Genomic DNA, 20,962 nt, shown 5'->3' with positions numbered 1-20,962 from the left:
ATCGTAGCGTGTAAGGACCTCAGTTCAAGTGAGGACACTGAGGACAGGAGGGGGACGAATTCCCTAGAGGGTCTATCTATGGCACGATGGGGACAGACGTCACGTGACGTGCCCTCCTGGCTAAAATGCTTTCACGAGTGAGAAGCAGATGTTTCCTTCAAACAGCTGCTGTGTGACCATACAGGTTATCAGCGATCAATGGAGTATTGACAGAGCCCCGGGGGGAATGACGGGAGCGCGGAAAGCTTTGATGTCCATCGATCGCTTTGCTTGCATAGTGGTGGCACAGTAAGGCCATCCATTTATAGCAAGAGCAAAGCTGTTCTGCACATACATACTATAAGCCTGTGTGTGTGTGTGTGTGTGTGTGTGTGTGTGTGTGTGTGTGTGTGTGTGTGTGCGTGCGCGTGTGTGTGTGTGTGTGTGTGTGTGTGTGTGTGTGTGTGTGTGTGTGTGTGTGTGTGCGCGTGCATGCATGCGTGCGTGCGTGCATGCGTGCGTGTGCTTGCGCACACACCGATTGACCTACCATCCTTACCCCACTTCTTTTTCTGCCCTGCAACCTATTATTGATTTTGCAAAGTGAGCAGAAAAGGGGTCTTTACTTAGAACGCTCCAAAGGTCACAGGCTGGGGTTGAGTGACTTGGGTCTGAACTTGCCAGAATAGTGCTGAGAGCAGCAGTTCTGTTTGCTCAGCGACACGGGTACAAAGCCACACTCCAGGTTCAAACAGTACGCTCATTCAACGTGAAAACACCACATACCGGCGGGGTGTGTTGTGTTGTGTATGCGTACGACAGTACGCAGAGAACCAGACAAGATGTCCGGACGAAGTAATCTCTACGCCTTCAAGTGGCGTTAGAGCAGAATAATATTAACAAAATTAATTATTTGCAAATATTGACGAGTTATATAAAACACACCAAACTCTTTTAAACTGGTAAAGACTTGGCAGCAATCTTTTACCAGCACCTGCATACAGTATGCACCTGGGGATCAAACACTGCGCGGGCGCGCACACACACACACACACACACAGCTCTCACTGTGAGAACTCTTGCTGCCGGGCCAAGGTGGTACCCCCCCTAGTCCTCTTTCCATCCCTCCCTCCCTCCATCCTTCCATCCCTCCCTCCCTCCCTTCATTTATTCCCCTCCATGGTGTGTGCAGACAGGTGGCGGTGTGGTACTGACCCACTACGTCCAGGGTGTAGGTGTGGTTGATGGCCCCGTACTGGTTCTCCACCAGGCAGGTGTAGTTGCCCTTGTCTGACGGCACCACGCTCTCCATGATCAGAGTCCAGTGCTGGCTCCGCACCTGGAAACAGGAGACCAACGCACTGGTGTTAGGTGACGTCAAAGACACACACACACACACACACAACACACAATACACAATACATTTATGAGTCTGTACACATTAACAGTAAGCCGTGAATGTGCAGATGAGGGGTGGAAGAGAAAAATAGGGGGAGGGAGAGAGGGGAGGGGGGGGTTAGTTGGGGGGGGGTTGAAAGATGAGTGCTGAGGCGGCGTTCACACTGGAAAACAATATTAAAGCTGATGACAGGCTGATTCCCATGGAATGTCTCGGCAACATGACGCTGCCTTCTTTCTTAGGCCTGCAGCTCACCTTGACCGCTGGGAAAAAACTAACCTACTGATCTATGGCTTTTCAATCCTTTGAAGAGTTCTACTCTCACTTCTAATATTTAGAAGTGTTGATTTGGAACATTTGTAACTCAAATCTTTGCTTCTGGGGGTCCCTGGACAAAATATTTTGAGATGGAGGTCCGCGGCCAAATACGGTGATTTTGGGGGTCCTTGACATGAAAAAGTTTGAGAACCACTGATAAAGCAACATATATATTTTTTTTTAACTGTTAGGATTTAGAAGACATTTTGTAGAATCGGCCTCAGGTCTTAATGGGTTAATTTAAGAACAAAGTTCACAAGGCTTTCGCACCACGGCACGTTGTGAGCTTGTAGATTGGCTATTTTCGCTATTTGTCGTACAACAAAGTACATAGGGCTTAAGTGCTAACTCGCAGATGAGCTGGATTGAAGCTTCGGGGCAGTTTACATAGTGCCAGGAAAGGTTTACAACACAGTACGTTTTATTACATTGCTTTGAAACACTTACAATGCTCTTCTCATTGTAATATTCATCATTTGCATGTGGCAAACTCTACCCATTGCAATGTGTTTTTTTTACAAATACGTTTTGAGCCACATAGCCTATGGAATTCCCAGGTGTGAGCCAACAATAGCCACCAGCACACACGGTGAAGCAAGACTGTTGCTACTGGTCGTGTATGGCAACAGTACAATAGACTGAAATTACCTCACAGGGTTGGGCACAGGTACAGCTTTTGTCCAGCATTTTGTTGACAACAAAAAAAGGGAAACGTGCGGTTCTAAAGCGTATTTAACTGGTCGAGTGACTGGCACATTGTCTGCTTCCCGCCACACTTTGTCGCTCTTTTTTACGGCTGAACAGTAATGAGGCTGCTGAAAGGCGAAGCACACGGGGAATTAGCAGATATAATTCAACATAATCTGCTCCTGCATCCATTAACCGAGAGGCTGGCAGGCGCTTAGCATCGCTAAATGATCTGTTAAACTTTTCATTTCATTCGTTTCATAATTGCCTTAATTAGTGATGCTGTTAACTGCTAATGCTGTTCCATAAGGCCTAAGAGTATTTCCGGAGAAGCGGACTGAGTGGCCCTGTCTTGCCCTATAGGACTGACCGTGGGTAGCTACTGGGACGTAAGTCGAGGCTTGATCAACCTTGGCTGGGTCACCTGGGGGAGGGTGTATGTTGCGAGACCCGAAACATCCTATGACCCCAGGCTACAACACTGATGATACGTCCCAGGTGCATCCATGTGATGTTTTTCGTTATAGTTATTCTATTTATAGTGGCTCATAGGAATTTATAGACTACGTGACAACCAGGAATAGACTGGTGACCACCGGAGAGTCGGGTGACAGCCGGAATCTAGACGGCATCCGGGAGCAGTTTGGGTTGGCGCCCCAGTCTGTGTCTTCCGTGAGGAAGAAGCCCAACAAATCCACGGTGAGGCCTTTGGGAGGACCATTCAAGTAAGACGCAAGGGAGCCTGCAGTACCACCACGGGTCATGGTGGTCATTGCAGTACCATCACGGGCCAAGACACCATCACACCAGAATGAAATGTTTGGAGCAGGGGAGTCTGGTGCAACGCTCAGGTCCTGGACCTGGTGAGACGAAGGAGGAGCCCGGCCAGGAGTCAACCCACAGAGCCTAGTCCCTCCACGTGCCAGAGCCTCCCCGAGTCCCGGCAGAGTATTTCCGGAGAAGCGGACTGAGTGGCCCTGTCTTGCCCTATAGGACTGACCGTGGGTAGCTACTGGGACGTAAGTCGAGGCTTGATCAACCTTGGCTGGGTCACCTGGGGGAGGGTGTATGTTGCGAGACCCGAAACATCCTATGACCCCAGGCTACAACACTGATGATACGTCCCAGGTGCATCCATGTGATGTTTTTCGTTATAACAGGTAGTAGTAACCTGTTAGGCTGAAATAAGCCAGAGTAATAATTTATATAAAATATTTCAAACAGCCTGTGACGTGACGTCTGTGTTATATGATCTATGACATGCCTATGACATATGACTCCAAATTTGGGCAAGGTTTCAGCCCATCCATATCCCCACTTGACTTATGACTTCCATTATAAAATGATTAATGAAAGTTAAATATTTCAGAAAGCATAAAACATAAGGTGAAAAATAATTAGTGAAGGCTCTTCTGTGGCCTGCTGGCAGCATGCATGCAACGTTTGGTGCTGATAGGGCCTGAGGTTCGTGAGATTAGCCCCGGACACACACACATACACACACACACTCACTCACACACACACACACACACACACACACACACACACACACACACACACACACACACACACAGACCCTGTCACAGACGGCTAGCCACGCCATAAAAAAAAACTCCAGTCCAAACAGACGTCACTGCGGAGGAATTCCTGACGTTCAGATTAACTGTAGCTCTTTTCGGGCATTTTGGTGCGCGGGAGGAAATAAAACATTTGAGACTGGACCATACTTTCCCATGACATACCGAATCAGGTATTTTCAGAACAAATAAATCAGCTAAAATGTTTCGCTTTCCCAAATACAGATTGGCTTTGGGTGAGAAGACAGCATTGTTTTTTTTACCAGGGAGACAAAGCTCTCTTGTTCGGACCACAACAATGTGCATTAGAGATAAAACTTTGGCACTAATCTAAATGCACTATTTTGTTGAATAAAGAATTGAAATAACAACCTCAGACCTGACCTGTACTCTAGGACAAAACATAATGCTTGCGTGCTTCCATTATATAATTGTACAATTATACACTATACAAATGGTACAACAAAGTATCTGTACACGTCCACGGCTATGTTAATATTGTGCCAACTTACACTATACAATGGGACAACAAAGTATCTGCAAACGTTGTCCACTATGTTAATATTGTGCCAACTTACACTATACAATGGTACAACAAAGTATCTGTACACGTTGTCCACAGCTATGTTAATATTGTGCCAACCAATATTTTGTCTGTATTTTGACCATCTGTCTTTCGCCCATTTATTGTTTTGAGTGATTTGTTGATTACACTGTTGCTTGGTTATGGCGAAATAGCAAACAGAGACTCAGCATGTTGCATGTTTGCAGAGAATAGCCTGTTCCCGCTGTTTAAACTTTAACCAGCTCTGCAATAGCGTGTGTAAATCACTCAAACACATTTCATAACAATAGCCTCACGTACTGACTGAAGCTCTAGCCTAAGAGCCTGTGGGACCAGTTCTCCGTGAATTTTGAGTTACCTCAGCATTCTGATTCTCAACTCACTTCAACTCTGACTACCTTCTGTCTCATTACGTTATACCGTCTTGCTGCGTTTAACCCCTTCACGTCACGTCCTCGGCTCCGTCTAATTGCCGTGGTGGGCTGAGAGCCTTTTCAGGTTACAGTAGAAGACTCTACCGGTGAGATGAGGCACATGGGTGAACGATCCCAATTTCACACTCCATTTCAAGCTCAGCTTGTAGATCTGCTACTTTTGCTACTTTTGTGCGATGCTGTAGTATGATCAAGTAGAGCGTTCATTTACGGGAAAAAAAATTAATATGGAGATAAGAAGTATCTGCCCCGACATCAACAATATGTATGATGTGTTAGTATCTGTCCCACCTTGTAGCCTCCCATGCGGTCTTCTTGGCGAAACGGGCGGCCGTTCTTCAGCCAGCGTAACCTGGGCTTGGGGTTGCCTCCCGAGGCGCAGCGGAACTTGACGGTGTTGGCGGCCGGCACCGCGTGCAGCTTCTTCTCCATCTTGGCCGAGGAGGTCCAGTATGGAGCGCCTGCAGAGCAATGACAAGACACACAGGTGCTCGGGGTCAGCACGGGAACGCTAAGCATGTACTCAGCATTCAGAGTTTTGACGCAACAGGAGAACCTTGAGTCTCGCTAAGCAGTGGTGGAAAAAGTACTCACATTTGTTACTTAAGTAAAAGTATCGATACTGCAATGTAGAAATACTCTGTTACAAGTATTGATTGATTGAATTGATTGAATATTTTATTAGGCAAAAAATTTAAAACAGAACAGTTACATTTAAAATACTTTGTCTAACAAGGTCCGTTCATAAAAGTCCTTGCGGACTTGTTTCCAATGAGGGCCTTGGTATTCAATTCATATACAAAGTAAAAGTAAAAGTCTGGAATTCTAAATTTACTTGAGTAAAAGTACAAAAGTGTTGGTTTCAAAATGTACTTAAAGTACCAAAAGTAGAAAGTACTCATTATGCTAAATGTCCCATTTCACAAGTTTTCAAATGTATAAAAGGTAGACCAATCTTTTGAAAATAGCAGATCTACAAGCTCACAATGCGTCGCAAATAATCAAAATCTACAAAGTAACTACTAACTAAAGTTTTCAAGTAATTGTAGTGGAGTAAAAGTACAATATTTGCCTCTCAGATGTAGTGGAGTAGAAGTAAAAGTACTGAAAATTGGAAATACTCCAGTAAACTAATAATACCTCAAAATTTTACTTTACACCACTGTCGATAAGGCAGATAATACAAAGCGAGGACCGAGGAGAGTTTGTGTGCATCGGTCCAAGGACATTCTCAGCTACTAGCCAATTTCCATGCTGCTTGCAGTTGCAATAAAGCGTTCTTGAATCTTGAAATCCCACAGACTGCCCCCCCCCCCCCGCCCCCAATCTTGTCGTCTGCATAACACAACACAGAGCACACAAAAACCAAGCATGCTTCCCCTCCAGGCTCGGCAGGGTGTTGCAAGGGGAAAGGGAAAAAATAACACGGGTTCAGAGGGGAGAATGTGCTCGGGCGTTGCCAAGAGGGCTAACTAGACCATCACATTCAATTTAATCTCATTCCACTTAGCAGCTTTTTTCACTTCCTCCAATTAGCATAGCTTGCCTGTTTATCCGCCCGTCACTTGGCTAGATATGGATGGCAGGGCAAAGGATACTTATCACCCTTGGAAAATCATTATGAGCCGTCAGGGGAGAAAATGAATGTCACGTTTCCCTAAGATGTAGGTATTTCAGAGCCCGGGCATGCACACTTAGCACCAGATTATATCGGCTCCGAATTCTTATCTCTCCTGCTTGCCCGAATCTATCACCTTCCCGTGTTTTTACGTATGCCCACCCCTATGTCAATCTCTCGCTGAGCTGGATCCCTGCTCTCTCTCTCTCTCTCTCTCACACAGACACACACACACACACACACACACACACACACACACACACACACACACACACACACACACACGCACGCACACACGCACACACCCATCCGTTCCATCTGCACCTGGGAGCGTGATTGCCTAAGCAGATGGGGCTCGGAAGGGAAGAGAAACTGGGGAGAGTGAAAGAACAACAACGCCAACTGTCTCCCCCCAACCATCGCTTCCTCTCCATGTAGCAGGAGGACAAGGAACAGAGGGAATCGTGGAAATCCCATTGGAAGGAACGCCGCTACCTATGAGCTGTGCTCGCGGTGAAGCTGTCAAAGTTAAGTTCCGGCCCCCCCTGGAAAATGTTGGTCTTTCACACGTGCCATTTCTTAAGCCTGATTTATACCTAGTAGTACAACGGTGTCTCGAACCAACATACACGCTGATGTGATGCATTATGAGCTTGTAGATTATTTACACTTATACACTCACTTATGAAGACATTTTTCCTCTCTCTCACACACACACACGCACACGCACACACACACACACACACACACACACACACACACACACACACACACACACACACACACACACACACTCCTCCTCCTGTACAATCTGCATACTATCAGACACCTCCCATCATTTTCTCTGTCATGTACACCGGACAGGACTGGCATAGTTTGATAGTGAGGTCAGTAAACAGCGCTCTTCCTTCCGGAGCGGAGATGCGCGCGCGCTGAGTGCTTGAGCTATAATTAGCTATGGCTCTCTCGTCTTCTTCACTCTCGCTATCTGCACCTCTCTTTTACTCGGCATCCTCCCCTACCACCACCCCCCCCCCCCCCCCACACCACCACCCGCCCGCACCCACTCTCGCTGTCATCACCCGGTCCATTCAGAACGAGCACAGACAGATTAAGTAAGGGACCGGGCCCCGCCGTGAGACTGTCTCTCTTTGCGCGTGACCTCTGACCCCAGACTGGCAGCTGGGTCAGAGGATGAGGCCGGCACATGAAAAGTGAGCGGCCGTGTTTCCCATGCTCCCCCATCCGGAGGGGGCAGCACTTCAAACAACACGGCCCCCTCCTCCAACCCCTGTCCAGATGAGGCCAAACTCTCACCATCCAACCGCTAGAGCTTCCAGGAACCCCCCCCTCCCCTCCCCTCCTGGCCCCTGCAGCCCTGTGTCCGGAACTCAGCTCACGGCTGTTTACGCTTAGATGGCCTGGGGTGAACTGAGGTTATCTAACCCAAGCTCTATGAGTCAAAACCATTTAGTCTAGATGGTCCCTTATGAGACACAGGCCGTAGTGTATCAGTGGAGCAAACACTCTCTCGGGCTGAGATATACAGTATAATGCTCTCCTGTACAACATTTTGTTTGTTAAGCGGGAGGTACACAGAGGATGTATGAGATATAAACCAGGGTAAACAGTGATAAACATGCAGTCATCAATTGAAAGCAAAGCTCCTTTAACCTTGTGGTGATGTCATAACGCTATACCACCCACCCGTTACCCCAACAAACAGCCTGGGTTCACGGATCCTTGCCGAGAGCCTTCCACGTCTCCTCTAATAACACCGCTGACGTGCTGACGTTGTCCAAATCACTCCCCTACAAACTTTCTCCTCCCCTGCTATTTTTATGAGGCCACGTTGTTCAATCAAAAAGAAAAAGAGAAAAAAAAGAAAAAAGAAATACGTCAAATCAAAGCTTCTTCTGTTCAACAGAGACTTAAACTCAGCCAGTTTTATGACACCACCAGCATAATGCTGCGTTCCCCACTCTTGCTCCCTCCCACGCCTACATACACCCTGTGCACCTCCCCACCTCCGCCAGCCCCCCCCCCACCGCCTCCTCCTCGGCCCGCTGCCAGAGCTCGACGCCGTGCTCAGAGAAGAGCTGGTACTGGTCCAACTGTCTCCCCCTCCTCTCTCTCCCCCCTCCCTGTCCACCCAGCATTCCTTTCTCTCCCCACCATTCTTTTAATAATAATAATAATAACAATGATAATACCGTAATAATGATAATAATAATAATATTGTCACCATCTTGGGTTTGAATTTAAACACAAAGTTAAACACAAAGTAAAGACAAAATGTAAGCAAGGACAGAGAGCCTTGTTTTGTTTTTCAACCAGCTTTAGAACCATCAGAGTCGTTACCCCCCCGCCGCAATTCTGTCTCCTTGCCAAGTCCCACCCGCTACATTTAATGGATTTCAGGCAATTACAGTCAGCCCAAACTGGAGGGCGACTCACAGTGAGACGCCGTGCGTGTAGAGAATTTTAACAAGATGTGGAAGCCCTCATCTTCATTTCAGCCCAATTCTGGTTGTGCGTGTGCGTGCGTGTGCGTGTGTGTGTGTGCGCGCATGCATGCGTAAATAAACACATCACTATGCAGACACATGCATACAAATAATTATACTGCAGGAAAAACTCTCTCTCTCTCACACACACACGCACACGCACACACACACACACACACACACACACACACACACACACACAGGCCCATAGGGTGGGTAACTGGGTCCAGATGGGCGTCTTTCATAATGGATGAGCCCAGCTGACTGGCTGGCTGGCTCCATGGGGCCTGACTACCTGAGAGACACTGGCTAAAAGAATGTAAGGAATTCACCTTCCCTGGAGCGCACAACACTCACACTCACACATGCACAACTACACACACACACACACACACACACACACACACACACACACACACACACACACACACACACACACACATTACTATACTTGTGAGGACATCAACATTTTAGGACGGCACTGAAAATAACTGAAATAGCTCTATAGGTGAAAGAAAGCAGAAAGATTCTATAAATTTAAATATAAAGTATAACTCAGGCATAACTCTAACACTAACCCTTGAACCTAACCTCCAAATGTCTAATCCTAACAACTAATATTTTACTAATTGTAAAACTATTCTCTAAACATTTTCTTTAACCATAAAACAACCTAAAAATCAGGAAAATGGTCCTCACTATGTTGATTTCCGAAATTCTACTATACTTGTGGGGACATGTGGCCCTCTAAAGTATAGCAATACAAGCGCACACACGCACAGCCATTCACACACACACACACACACACACACACACACACACACACACACACACACACACACACACACACACACACACACACACACACACACACAGCACAGCACAGCACAGCACAGCACACGAACATCGCCACCCACACAACCACAAAGCCTCAGAGTATAGGTCTAGACAGGAATGTTACGGTATGGAACAGCAGCAATGTGAGTGAGTGAGGAGGGATAGAGCTGATACAAGTCTGGATGGAGGGGTGAATCTGTGACCCTTTGCACAGCTGCCTTCTCCCCCGTCCCAGGAGAACACCCCCCCCTCCACACACACACACACCATCTTATTCACAATCACCATGTCTTTACTGCGCTAATAAACACTGACAAAGCTAAGGAGATTACTCTGATTCAGGGATTAGGCCTTGTGGAAGTCTTTGACCGGTTGTTTGGCGAGGCATTCCGTTATGATGTTTTGACGCGCTATTAGGGAACCACAGCTACAGGAGGAAGTGATAGTGAGAGAGATAAAATAGGGGGGGGCCGTCCAGGAAAACTCCCAACGTCTGTCCGTGAACTCGCCCGTTTCCTGAACAGCCAGGGCACATGGCGCTCCTGCCCCCACATCCAGCAGCAGACCGACTTTGTTTTCTTTTCTTTTGTTTTGTTTTCTTTTGTTTTAGCGGCTCAAGAGTTTAGGTGCCTTGCTCAAGGGCAACTTCGGAATGGCTAGTGATAAGCATTAAACTTAATTTCTGACACTCGGTTTCAGTTTCAAGCTAATTGCGATTCGGCGCGTTGCACTGCTGTGGTCTATGAATGAGGCGATAGTCATGCGTCTTTTCGTCAGCCCATACTCACTTATCTGTTCTCCATCTGCCCCCGTGTCCTCGGACCTCTCGGTGTCATCTTCATCATCCCCCGACGAGATGGCATCTGCACAGAGCAACCAGGGTTACTATGCCATCTCTTACGCTTTAGCCTGATTTATGCTTAAGTTGTACACCGGTGTCCCGCATTGAAAGTAGCAGATCTACAAGCTCACAACGTGTCACGAAATCTGCTATTGTCTACGTGGGACACCATTGTACGATGGAGAATATATTAGGCATTACACTTCTCTCTCTCACACACAAACACACACACACAGACCTTTGGATGGAATACACTGTAAATCCTGTGTTCGTTTACTCAAATTTGGACTTGTACACATCAAGTAAGCAATTTTACCCTCGTGGAGTTAAAATGAACACAGGGATTAGTACTGTGTACTGACACGTTTCATGATGTGAGCATAATCCCATCTTCAATTTAAATGAAGCTTCCTCCACTTTGATGTTTGTGTAACAGTGTAAACACTCACAAACCCACTTTAAAAAAAAGATATAAGTAATTCAGACTAGACCAGGGATGTGCAGGATCAAACAATCTAGTGTTCTTGGAACAGATTTTTCAAAAGAATCTGGATATTTCTGTTGCTAAACCATACATTATTTTAAAAAATAACTAAACTAAACTCGATTTTGATATTGGAGACTGTCAAGGAAAATCTAAAAATCAAACTCACTCATCCCTAGCCAGACTATCTTCACAAACATATTCCTGTCCACACATACATGTAATGTGTGACCCATGGCTACCTCACAGGTCCACACACACACACACACACACACACACACACACACACACACACACACACAGAGCGTCCTATCCATCCTCAGTAGGGTGGACGGCGGCAAACCTGCTGCCTCTCTGTCTCTTCCCCCAGCTGTCAACGTAGCCCTACCCTAAGACCTACCTCACGCTCCCTGTCCCTGCCTTATGTCCCTGACTCACCTGTGACGTTCACTATGAAGCAGACCGTGTCCCTGCCCATGCTGGTGCAGGCGTACAGGCCAGAGTCCTTGTGCGTGGCATCGCGGATCTGCAGCAACTCCTGCTCTATCAGCGTGCGGTTGTTGGCGCCTAGAGAGCTGCCGTCCTTGGTCCACGTAATGGTCCCCGCCGCGGGCAGAGGGCAGCTCAGCTTCAGCAACTCCCCCGGGTGGACCGAGCACACCGTGGGCTTAGAGATTTGGTATTTGTTCGGCACCTCTGCAGAGCGGGTGGGATCGGGTCGAGGGTTGGAAGGAAGGAGTGAAGGAGAGAGGGAGGGAAAAGAGGAAGGGTGCATGAAGAAGAAGGAGGGGAGGACAGGCAAAAGGAAAAAAAGAGCCATAGTGTAAGAAAATAAAAACACCACATAACTCCCAAATGGATGCACTTTAATCAACGTATGCAGGAGGAGTAATATAGAAGAGAGGAGGCCCAAACAGTAAAATCCTCAGTGTTAATTTATCCAAATGTATCTAAATGGATCCATACGGGCCCATTTAATTACAATCGTATACTCTCAGAGAGTTAACCACTTAAGCCGTATATAATTCATGGTAAGACAAATAGCAAAAAATAGCTGAACTACAAACTCACGCTTGCACATCTGCTATTTTAACTATTTCTGTTTTTTTTTTTGAAAATCTTTGAACATTTTCACTTATAATGGCATGAAAGTGGTTAAATTAACACTCAGGAGTTTGCAGTGCACTTTAGTAACCCAGTCACACCAGGGTGATGACATCACAGTTTTCCCAGTCAGTCGGAGCCCTCAAAATGAAACACCAGTGTCCAGTTATAGCCTATGCAGTGCATGTGATGCGGTGTGCTTGTTCTTACAGCGGGCCTGGGCATGCAGTTACGGCCATAGCAGAGCGTGTGTGAAAAGGCAAACAAACAAATAAAACATTTTTGAACAATACTGAGCTGATAGACAGTGGCCCGCCCCCTTTCTCCTCCCCTTCAGCAGAGATGGCAAGCAGTCAGCGGCATGTGTGTGTGTGTGTGCGTGTGTGTGTGTGTATGTGTGTGTGTGAGAGAGAGTGAGAGTACGAGCAGAACAGGCAGATTTCCGCACGAAAAAAAACCCCAGATAAAAACTCCAGTCATCTGCCCATCAGAGAGGAAAGCGGCCAGAAAGGTCCAAAACGGAAGCGGTTACAAGAAGGGGAAGGGAGGGGAGGGGAGGGGGGGGGATGTACGCGTTCTTCTTTTCTGTTCACGTTTTTCTTTTCTTTCTTTTTTTCCCCCTGTTTTTGTCAGTGTGCCTAAGCCCCGAAAACCTTGACCCGAGTGTAGCCTGACTCTTCTGTTTTCCATCTCTCCCTCTCTCTCTCTCTCTCTCTCTCTCTGCTCCTGCTCTGTTCTGTCTTTCACAACATAGCCATGGAGAATCTAGTTTCAACCTCAGCATAAAGATCTGCAGGCCAAGGACGAAAAAAAAAAGGAGAGAGAAACTCAGCTCGGCTCCAAAGAGCATAAAAACTTCTCTCTTCTGGGAGAAGCTCCAAGTCCTCCTGTGCGTGTGTGTGTGTGTGTGTGTGTGTGTGTGTGTGTGTGTGTGTGTGTGTGTGTGTGTGTGTGTGTGTGTGTGTGTGTGTGTGTGTGTGTGTGTGTGTGTGTGTGTGTGTGTGTGTGTGTGTGTGCACGCGCGGGCACTGTGTGCGCACACGCTGTCCTCTGATTAGCTACGACGGCGCGGAGGGACAGGAAGCGTGTCAGTGGAGTAGGTGCACATCCACAGCCTATCAAAGCCAACTCTCCAGCGCCCGTGCTGAAATTGCAATATGCTACGTCGGCATGGTTTTTATCCACACCCGTGCAGAACGTCTGGCACGAGACCAACCATTGAGCAAATGGAGAAATGCTGCCAGAGCTATACGTGTTGGCTATTGTGGTGGTATATATGCTGAAGCCAAACTCTAGTCAGATTGTGAGGCAGGCACACACACACACACACACACACACACACACACACACACACACACACACACACACACACACACACACACACACACACACACACACACACACACACACACACACACACACACACACACACACACACACACACACAGACAGACTCACAGAGGCTGAGATGCTCTCACAATCACACAATCGCAACTCTGTACATTCTCTCAGCGCAAAGGCAGATCAATCTGAACACACTCTGTAAAACGCTCTATTATAACAAAAAACATGGAGGAATTTCAAGTTTCCCTTTTTTATTGCATTCCAAAAATGTGTCCAAAAAGTGCATGTGTGTGTGTGTGTGTGTGTGTGCAGGCCGATGGGGATTACAATTATTTGAGGGGGGGAGGGATGGTGGGGAACAACCAACAATGGAAAAAACTATGAAAGAGGCAATGGTGTTTGTATGTATGCGTGTACTGTACATACAGCATTGGGCTGAAGGCAGTAATAATTATAAAGGCACTCCTAACCTGTACCTCAACACACCTCTGCAAAAACATTCCACTCCCACTGTGTGCGCGAGTCCTTGTACAAACACACACACACACACACACACACACGCACACACACACACACACACACACACACACACACACACACACACACACACACACACACACAGACACACACACACACACACACACACACACACACACACACACACACACACACACACACACGTAAACACATCCCGTCCCAGCTCAAGCAGGAAAGGAACGTCATTCCGCCAACCAGACGGTGGCCAGCGCTTGTGCGCGAACCTCTAAACACCCCCCCAGGCACATAGCCCCACGCAGGTATAGTTCCGGTATTGCCATTTTTTTCTCTCTCTCTCTCTCTCTTTCCTTCATTCCGGAAATAATGAACCCCTCCCTCCCTTCCTCGCCCGCCCAGCAGCGTGTGTGGTCTGATGAGAGAGGTGGAGCTCCTGTGCTGATTGATGGGAGCTGTCTACGACACCTTTGTTTTATTGTTTTTTACGTACCTTTTCCATACCTCGGGCCACTGCCAGCATTTCAACATGACTAACTAACCCCTGCTCTCTCCACGTTGTTCGATTACGGAATACGGGGAGGTGTTGAGGTTCCCAAAGAAAGATGTCTGTTAAGAGAGCCTCTTTTAGAGAGAGCTGACAAGAACGGGGCAAACGCCATAAGCTACACACACACAACATACATGTGCAGACACATATGCGCACACACACACACACAGGCTACACCTCCTGTCAGCACCTATGAGAAAAAAAGGGGGGGCCCCACTGAGGGACTTCATAGAAAGCTGATAGGGTGTTGGCTGAGAGGGGATATCCTTATAGTTCTGCAAGTGCCACCATGTATCACAGGTGGGTGTGCATGTGTGTGTATGTTGGGGGGGGGTCGATGTGTGCGTTGGTTACAGTAGAAGGCCAGAGGGAGTAAGATGGAGGGAGACTGCAGATTCTCTCTCTCTCCAAATGGTGGGTCTTGTTTAAGAAAGCATGCACGTGTTAGTTCTGCCTCGGTCGTCGTCTTATCTCTACTGGGTCCATCTGTCTCCCTCCATCAAGGCCCCCTCCTCCCGCTGATCTGTTTCACTTTTTTCACATCTCCTTCCTCTCTCTCTCTCCCTCTCTCTCTCTCTGTCTCTCTCTCATGGCCTCCTCCTGTCCCTCCCCTGCCGTGACCCAGCTGGCCTAACCCTGACCCCTTCCCCAACCTGTTAACACTTCCCAGCATGCCCGATTGTTCATGGGAAAACTTCTGGGGTACAAGAGAGCCTGGGCAGAGGCCTCAACGTCATGTCAAGACACACAAAACACTCTGTTGCACAACAACTGCAACAACAGCTAGTCCTATTGGAGCTGTGCAAGTAACTGTATCGAAAACATTTCCACATGTAAATACAGACAGACACACACACACACACACACAGACTCGTACACTTAACGGTGTCTCTTGGAGAAGTGTTGAAAACTGGCACAGTAGAGAGTCTGAGACTGAGGTGAAACTCTTCAGTACAGATTTTTCACCTCTGCAAGGCCTCGTCTTCATCTGCACTGAAGGACGCACACACACTCACTCACACACGCACGCGCGCACGCACACACACACACACGCACGCACGCACGCACGCACGCACACACACACACGCACACACACACACACACACACACACACACACACACACACACACACACACACACACACACACACACACACACACTCATTTCCGTCTCTGCTTTCTATTCTCCCCTCATCATTTTGCCTCCTCTTGTACTGAAGTCACACTCTCCACTTCCTTTAAAAACGGGTATATCTTTGCTTTCTTTGCTCTCTCTCTCTCTCTCTCTCTAGTGGCGGTCATTATTGACATAACGTCAGATAAGGAGCAGAGCAGTCCTCTCCCACATCTCTCTCTCTCTCTCTCTCTCTCTCTCTCTCTCTCTCTCTCTCTCTCTCTCTCTCTCTCTCTCTCTCTCTCTCTCTCTCTCTCTCTCTCTCTCTCTCTCTCTCTCTCTCTCTCGCATTCACACCATTTCGGCTGTCAGTCATCAGGCTCACTGAACGTCTGCAGCGAGACTGAGCAAGAAGTTTATCCATCAGTCTGTCATCACGCTAGAGGATGTGAAGGTGGCGTGGCGTGATGCTCCTAAAGTTTTAATTAATTTATTCAATCATTCATTTAAGGACCGGATTTAACTCAAGTTACTTTTTGGCTAGGATTTTGGGTGATCGCTGTTTCAAAAGGAACATAATTATGTGGTATGCGTGCTTGCACGCGCACACACACACACACACACACACACACACACACACACACACACACACACACACACACACACACACACACACACGTATCAATATTGATATTGAGGTATTGTGATATTCGATTTTGTCCATATTGCCCTGCCCTTAAACACACACACACACACACACACACACACACACACACACACACACACACACACACACACACGCGCGCGCGCACGCACACACACACGCACGCACACGCACACACACAAATCACATTATCTCTGCTACCCATCTGATCCCTTCTTTTTCCTGTCCTCTCTTGCCTGCATCCTCTTCAGTTAAATCCTAAGACTTTCTCTCTCTTTTTGTCTCTCTCTCTGTCTTCTCTGCTGTCTGCTCTCTTTCTCATTCAAATGGCCCCTCCTGCTTATTTTTATCATGACAAAGGGGGCCGCTCTACCAACTGGCTCTCACCAGAGTCCATGGCAACAGAGCCGCCACCCCTCCACACACACACACACACACACACACACACCCACCCACCCCTTACGATACCCCCCTCCCCACAGGGGCGAATCCAAACCGACCTCCTGGTCTGTCAGGGACCCCCAGAGCTAAGCCTTGATTACTGACCTCACATGAGGGCCAGGCTGTGCTGTGTTGGCACCGCTCCTAACTAACCACCATGTGCCCCCAGAGACATTTGTATTCTGCTTCTATTCCTAGAACAGCTTCTGGGCTTTTGCTGTGTCTCATTCAGGCCTCTGTCTGTCTGATGAGCCGTCCATGTAATGGATGGAAAATACAGCTGTTGTTGTTGTTGTTGCATTCACACATTCAGTAGTTATAATGCAAAATGACTATAAATCCATTCTTATAATTACCCATGCTCTGCAAAAGAAAAGAAAACCTTTGGTCAACCCCACCGCTGATTAGTTGCAAAATGTTTTTTTGCGTGATATAAAATATAACATATTAACCACTTTCCACCTGTGTCCCTACTTTCGGCATGTTATTATAGGCAAAATCTAGAATTTACAAGCAATGCGACAAGCTTGTAGATTAGCTATTTTCAGCGCATGACACTACAGAAGTATAATTACCTTAGTATAAAATACGGCTCAAGTGGTTAATACAAAAATATTGTTTCTTAGTATGAATAATAACTACATACCAAGTGCAAAGTACTGAGAGTGTAACTACTATGCCTGTTAATGCACCTGCGCATGTAATGTTTGTCATTACAAACTCATGAATATAAATGTTATCGCATTAGATGTACAGGTGTGCTGCGCAACCAGAGCTCTTTTACTTTTTAATTCTGTGTTTGTCTCTTAACGCACTGTGCACTCACTCCATCAGTGCCATCGCAGCCAGGTGCCCGTCTGACTCCGGCAGTGCCCCACGCCGTGGCGTGGCGTAGACAGAGCGCTGGAGGCACAAGCTGGCACAGGTCGCGGCTTTTACTAGCCTCTTATCAGACAGGTGTGAGATTGCGTGGTGGAGTGACAAGGCGTTTTCTGGTGCATCGGCCAAGACAAATAACAGTCTATTCAGCCAGTGTGCACACACACACACACACACACACACACACACACACACACTAACGCCAACTAACGGCAGGGTAATAAACGTCTTTATGTGAAGGAGGTCTATTCAGGCTAAGTGCCCTGGTCACACCAAGAGACGGACCCACTGTATTGGTTTCGCGGGATGAGTTCAGTGCCATTGCCATAGGCACATGGACGCTCACGTTCACACACACACACACACACACACACACACACACACACACACACACACACACACACACACACACACACACACACACACACACAAACACACAAACTCACACCATGTCATTAACAAGCCAGCTGACAGTTTTATACTTTTACAACCAGAACCCCACTGTGTAGATACAACAATGTTACACAAAGGTAGGTAATAAGCCCAATAGCTCGTGACAATCTGTCATCTACGCACATGCACGCACAGTCGCACATCCCCCACCAATACCATGAAAACCAGCAAAGTATGCCATTCATACACTGTGTTCATCTATCTTAATTAGCCAATAGCCACCCAGTCAAGGTAACAGGTGGAGAAATAACGTCTGCTCTGGTTTACTCCAACAGATGTATAAACATTTTAGCTAGAGGTGTACAAAGGAAACCTACATAGCCAAGATTAGACTTACACAGAAATTGAAAGTCACAAGACAGCTAAATTAGTTCATATTGTGCATTTCTATGCCCATAATCCTGTTTTATGGGATCTTCACACAGTAAAATACTCAGTGTTAATTTATCCATTTGTAACTCAGAGAGTGTACCCCTAGGGTCCATCTGGTTACATTCTGTACACTCTCTGAGTTAAATCAACACTCACGTCTTGTTGCTATTAAGCTTTCTTAGGTTTTAAACAATAAGGGTTTAGCCATAACACAGTGTTTACCCCGTGTTTATTTACACAGAAAGCTGTCTTTCAGTGTTTGTCCTTGAGCTGACCTTACCGTTTTTGCAAAATATAGTTTGGCAGACAGTTGAGGAATGCGCAGCCAAACGTCTGCTTTTGTCAGCTGCACTGGCATTAGCCTACGTTCCAATGTGCCTGGTGGTCAAACATAAATTCATCTCATTGCAATTTGTAGGTGCCTGAACAGGCCCTACGGCAGAGAATGCTAACACACAAAAGGACTAACACACACACAAAACACACGTTTACGCAAATACATGCACACTACACGTACCCCCCCGTGTTTCGCACCATTGTTATTCAGAGTATTTTAATCACAGTGCAAACGGAGAGTGCCTGGACAAGGTAAACACTCCCATAGATACTAAAGGTGGCTGTGCTGACAACAATGGGGCTGTTGTGAGGGGCCTTTCACCGGCGCGCTCACTCTACTCCTACTGTTACACTAAACACAGGTAAACAAACTAGCAAGGCCACCAGGGGTGCAGGCTCTGGTCTTTATAGAGGCAACATTGATATGCAATCTGGGTGAATCTAGCTGTGGATCTACCACTCCCCATACACAGGTAGTGGGTTTCGATAGTTGCGTGGCCGGTGTCGCGCACCAAAAATAAAAGATCTACAAGCTCACAATGCGAGATCTGTTCATTTCAATGTGCGACGCGGCACGCAATCAAGGGTAAATCAGGCATAGGCTGCAGGGCGCCTGGGCAGGGCAGAGAGGTTTAGGAGGGAGGGCGAGATCCCCAACACCTCGGTGGAGGTCATTAGGACATGCCATACATTCTGATGTCTCCAGCCTCGCCACATGACCATCACAACAGCACTCGGAGGAGTAGCCCTGTACGGCTAGCCCGGAGCTCCAAGCGCTGACCCGGGTGGCTACAGACCCGAGAGCAGCAGTAAGAGAATATCCGGCTCAGCCCGTGTCTGTCAGGGTGCAAAGGGAAACCGATCGGGGATCAGATAAGCGGGTCCAGGTTCAGCCCGACTGATCCCTCATCATGTGACCCACAGGTCTAGCCACTTAATCCTTAGTCACATGACTTCCCCCCCACTCTCCTGGCTCTCGGTAATCTCTCCATCTAAAGGAGAAGTCAAATATGTGCAAATCCTCTTAGAACTTTCCTTGGGATTGGGTAACTCTGGAAAACTCTCCCCCCCCTCTTCCTCCCTGCACTGTTTTCTCTGTGGTTACGTAGCGTAGCATCTAGGGGTCTTCGGGGGGGTTTGCTGTTCTGGACTGAGCAGCTTGGAGCCAAGAGGTCTGACCGAGATCAACAAAAACAACAACAAGAGAAAACACAAGGTGGGCCTCTTCGAGGCAAGCAAGACCGACACCCGACCTCTGGGGCAAAAGGGCAGAGGAGGGGAATGAGTGTGTGTGTGTGTGTGTGTGTGTGTGTGTGTGTGTGTGTGTGTGTGTGTGTGTGTGTGTGTGTGTGTGTGTGTGTGTGTGTGTGTGTGTGTGTGTGTGTGTGTGTGTAGAGAGAGAGAGACTCGGGGGCTGCTTAAAAAAGTGATGCTCTGACCTGACCCAACTTGCAATTAGCATGTTGATTAAAGCCTGGGAACAAAAGGCTTTGGAATGCGCCATACTATCCATCACAACAGCTCTAATTAGCCGGTCTCTGACCAGACTCTGTGACTGGAGACAGAGAGGAGAAGCTTCACAAAATATAATAATCACCGCCTGTCTGTGCTATATATTCTTTTAAACCACGCTCAAAGGTTTTCATCCACCGCCACAAGTCATAGAGCATGAGCCGGTTTATGAGCCAAAGAAACAATGTAAAACTGTGCTATGAATCTCAATTCACTATTTCCTTCCCTCTCTCTTTGCTCCCTCTCATTATTTCTTTCCACACAGAAAAATCCTTTGTGTTAATTTAACTCTGAAGTATACAAGTGGAACCAAATGAACCCTTGTGGGTCCATTTGTATTAACACTAGGAAACTGGGGCATGTGAGGGATGCCAGTATAAACACTATCCCACCCTCTTTCACACAGGGTTGGGGTTATGGGGTCACAGATTTGCTTTTCACACTCAGAAATAACGT

General features: G+C 47.2%; 1 protein-coding gene across 10 annotated transcripts in view; it reads right to left on the bottom strand.

Moving 5' to 3' along the window:
• fgfr2 (fibroblast growth factor receptor 2) overlaps positions 1–20,962 on the bottom strand; it is a 61,248-nt gene that overhangs the window by 35,541 nt on the left and 4,745 nt on the right. For 8 of the 10 annotated variants that reach the window (XM_080450026.1, XM_080450019.1, XM_080450025.1 and 5 more), the window contains exons 3-6: positions 11,685–11,942; positions 10,710–10,784; positions 5,251–5,420; positions 1,195–1,318 (exon numbers count right to left, since the gene is read on the bottom strand). In XM_080450026.1, the coding sequence (XP_080306152.1) occupies positions 1,195–1,318; positions 5,251–5,420; positions 10,710–10,784; positions 11,685–11,942 (627 nt within the window). The remainder of the gene's footprint in view (positions 1–1,194; positions 1,319–5,250; positions 5,421–10,709; positions 10,785–11,684; positions 11,943–20,962) is intronic. The other 2 variants (XM_080450028.1, XM_080450020.1) reach the window with 2 other exon arrangements.

The sequence above is a fragment of the Gymnoscopelus braueri genome, assembly GCF_963280865.1.
Source record: "Gymnoscopelus braueri genome assembly, chromosome: 14".
NCBI classification, from domain to species: Eukaryota; Metazoa; Chordata; class Actinopteri; order Myctophiformes; family Myctophidae; genus Gymnoscopelus; species Gymnoscopelus braueri.
Note: the sequence above shows the minus strand (reverse complement) of the source record. Positions and strands in the feature narration are given on the sequence as shown.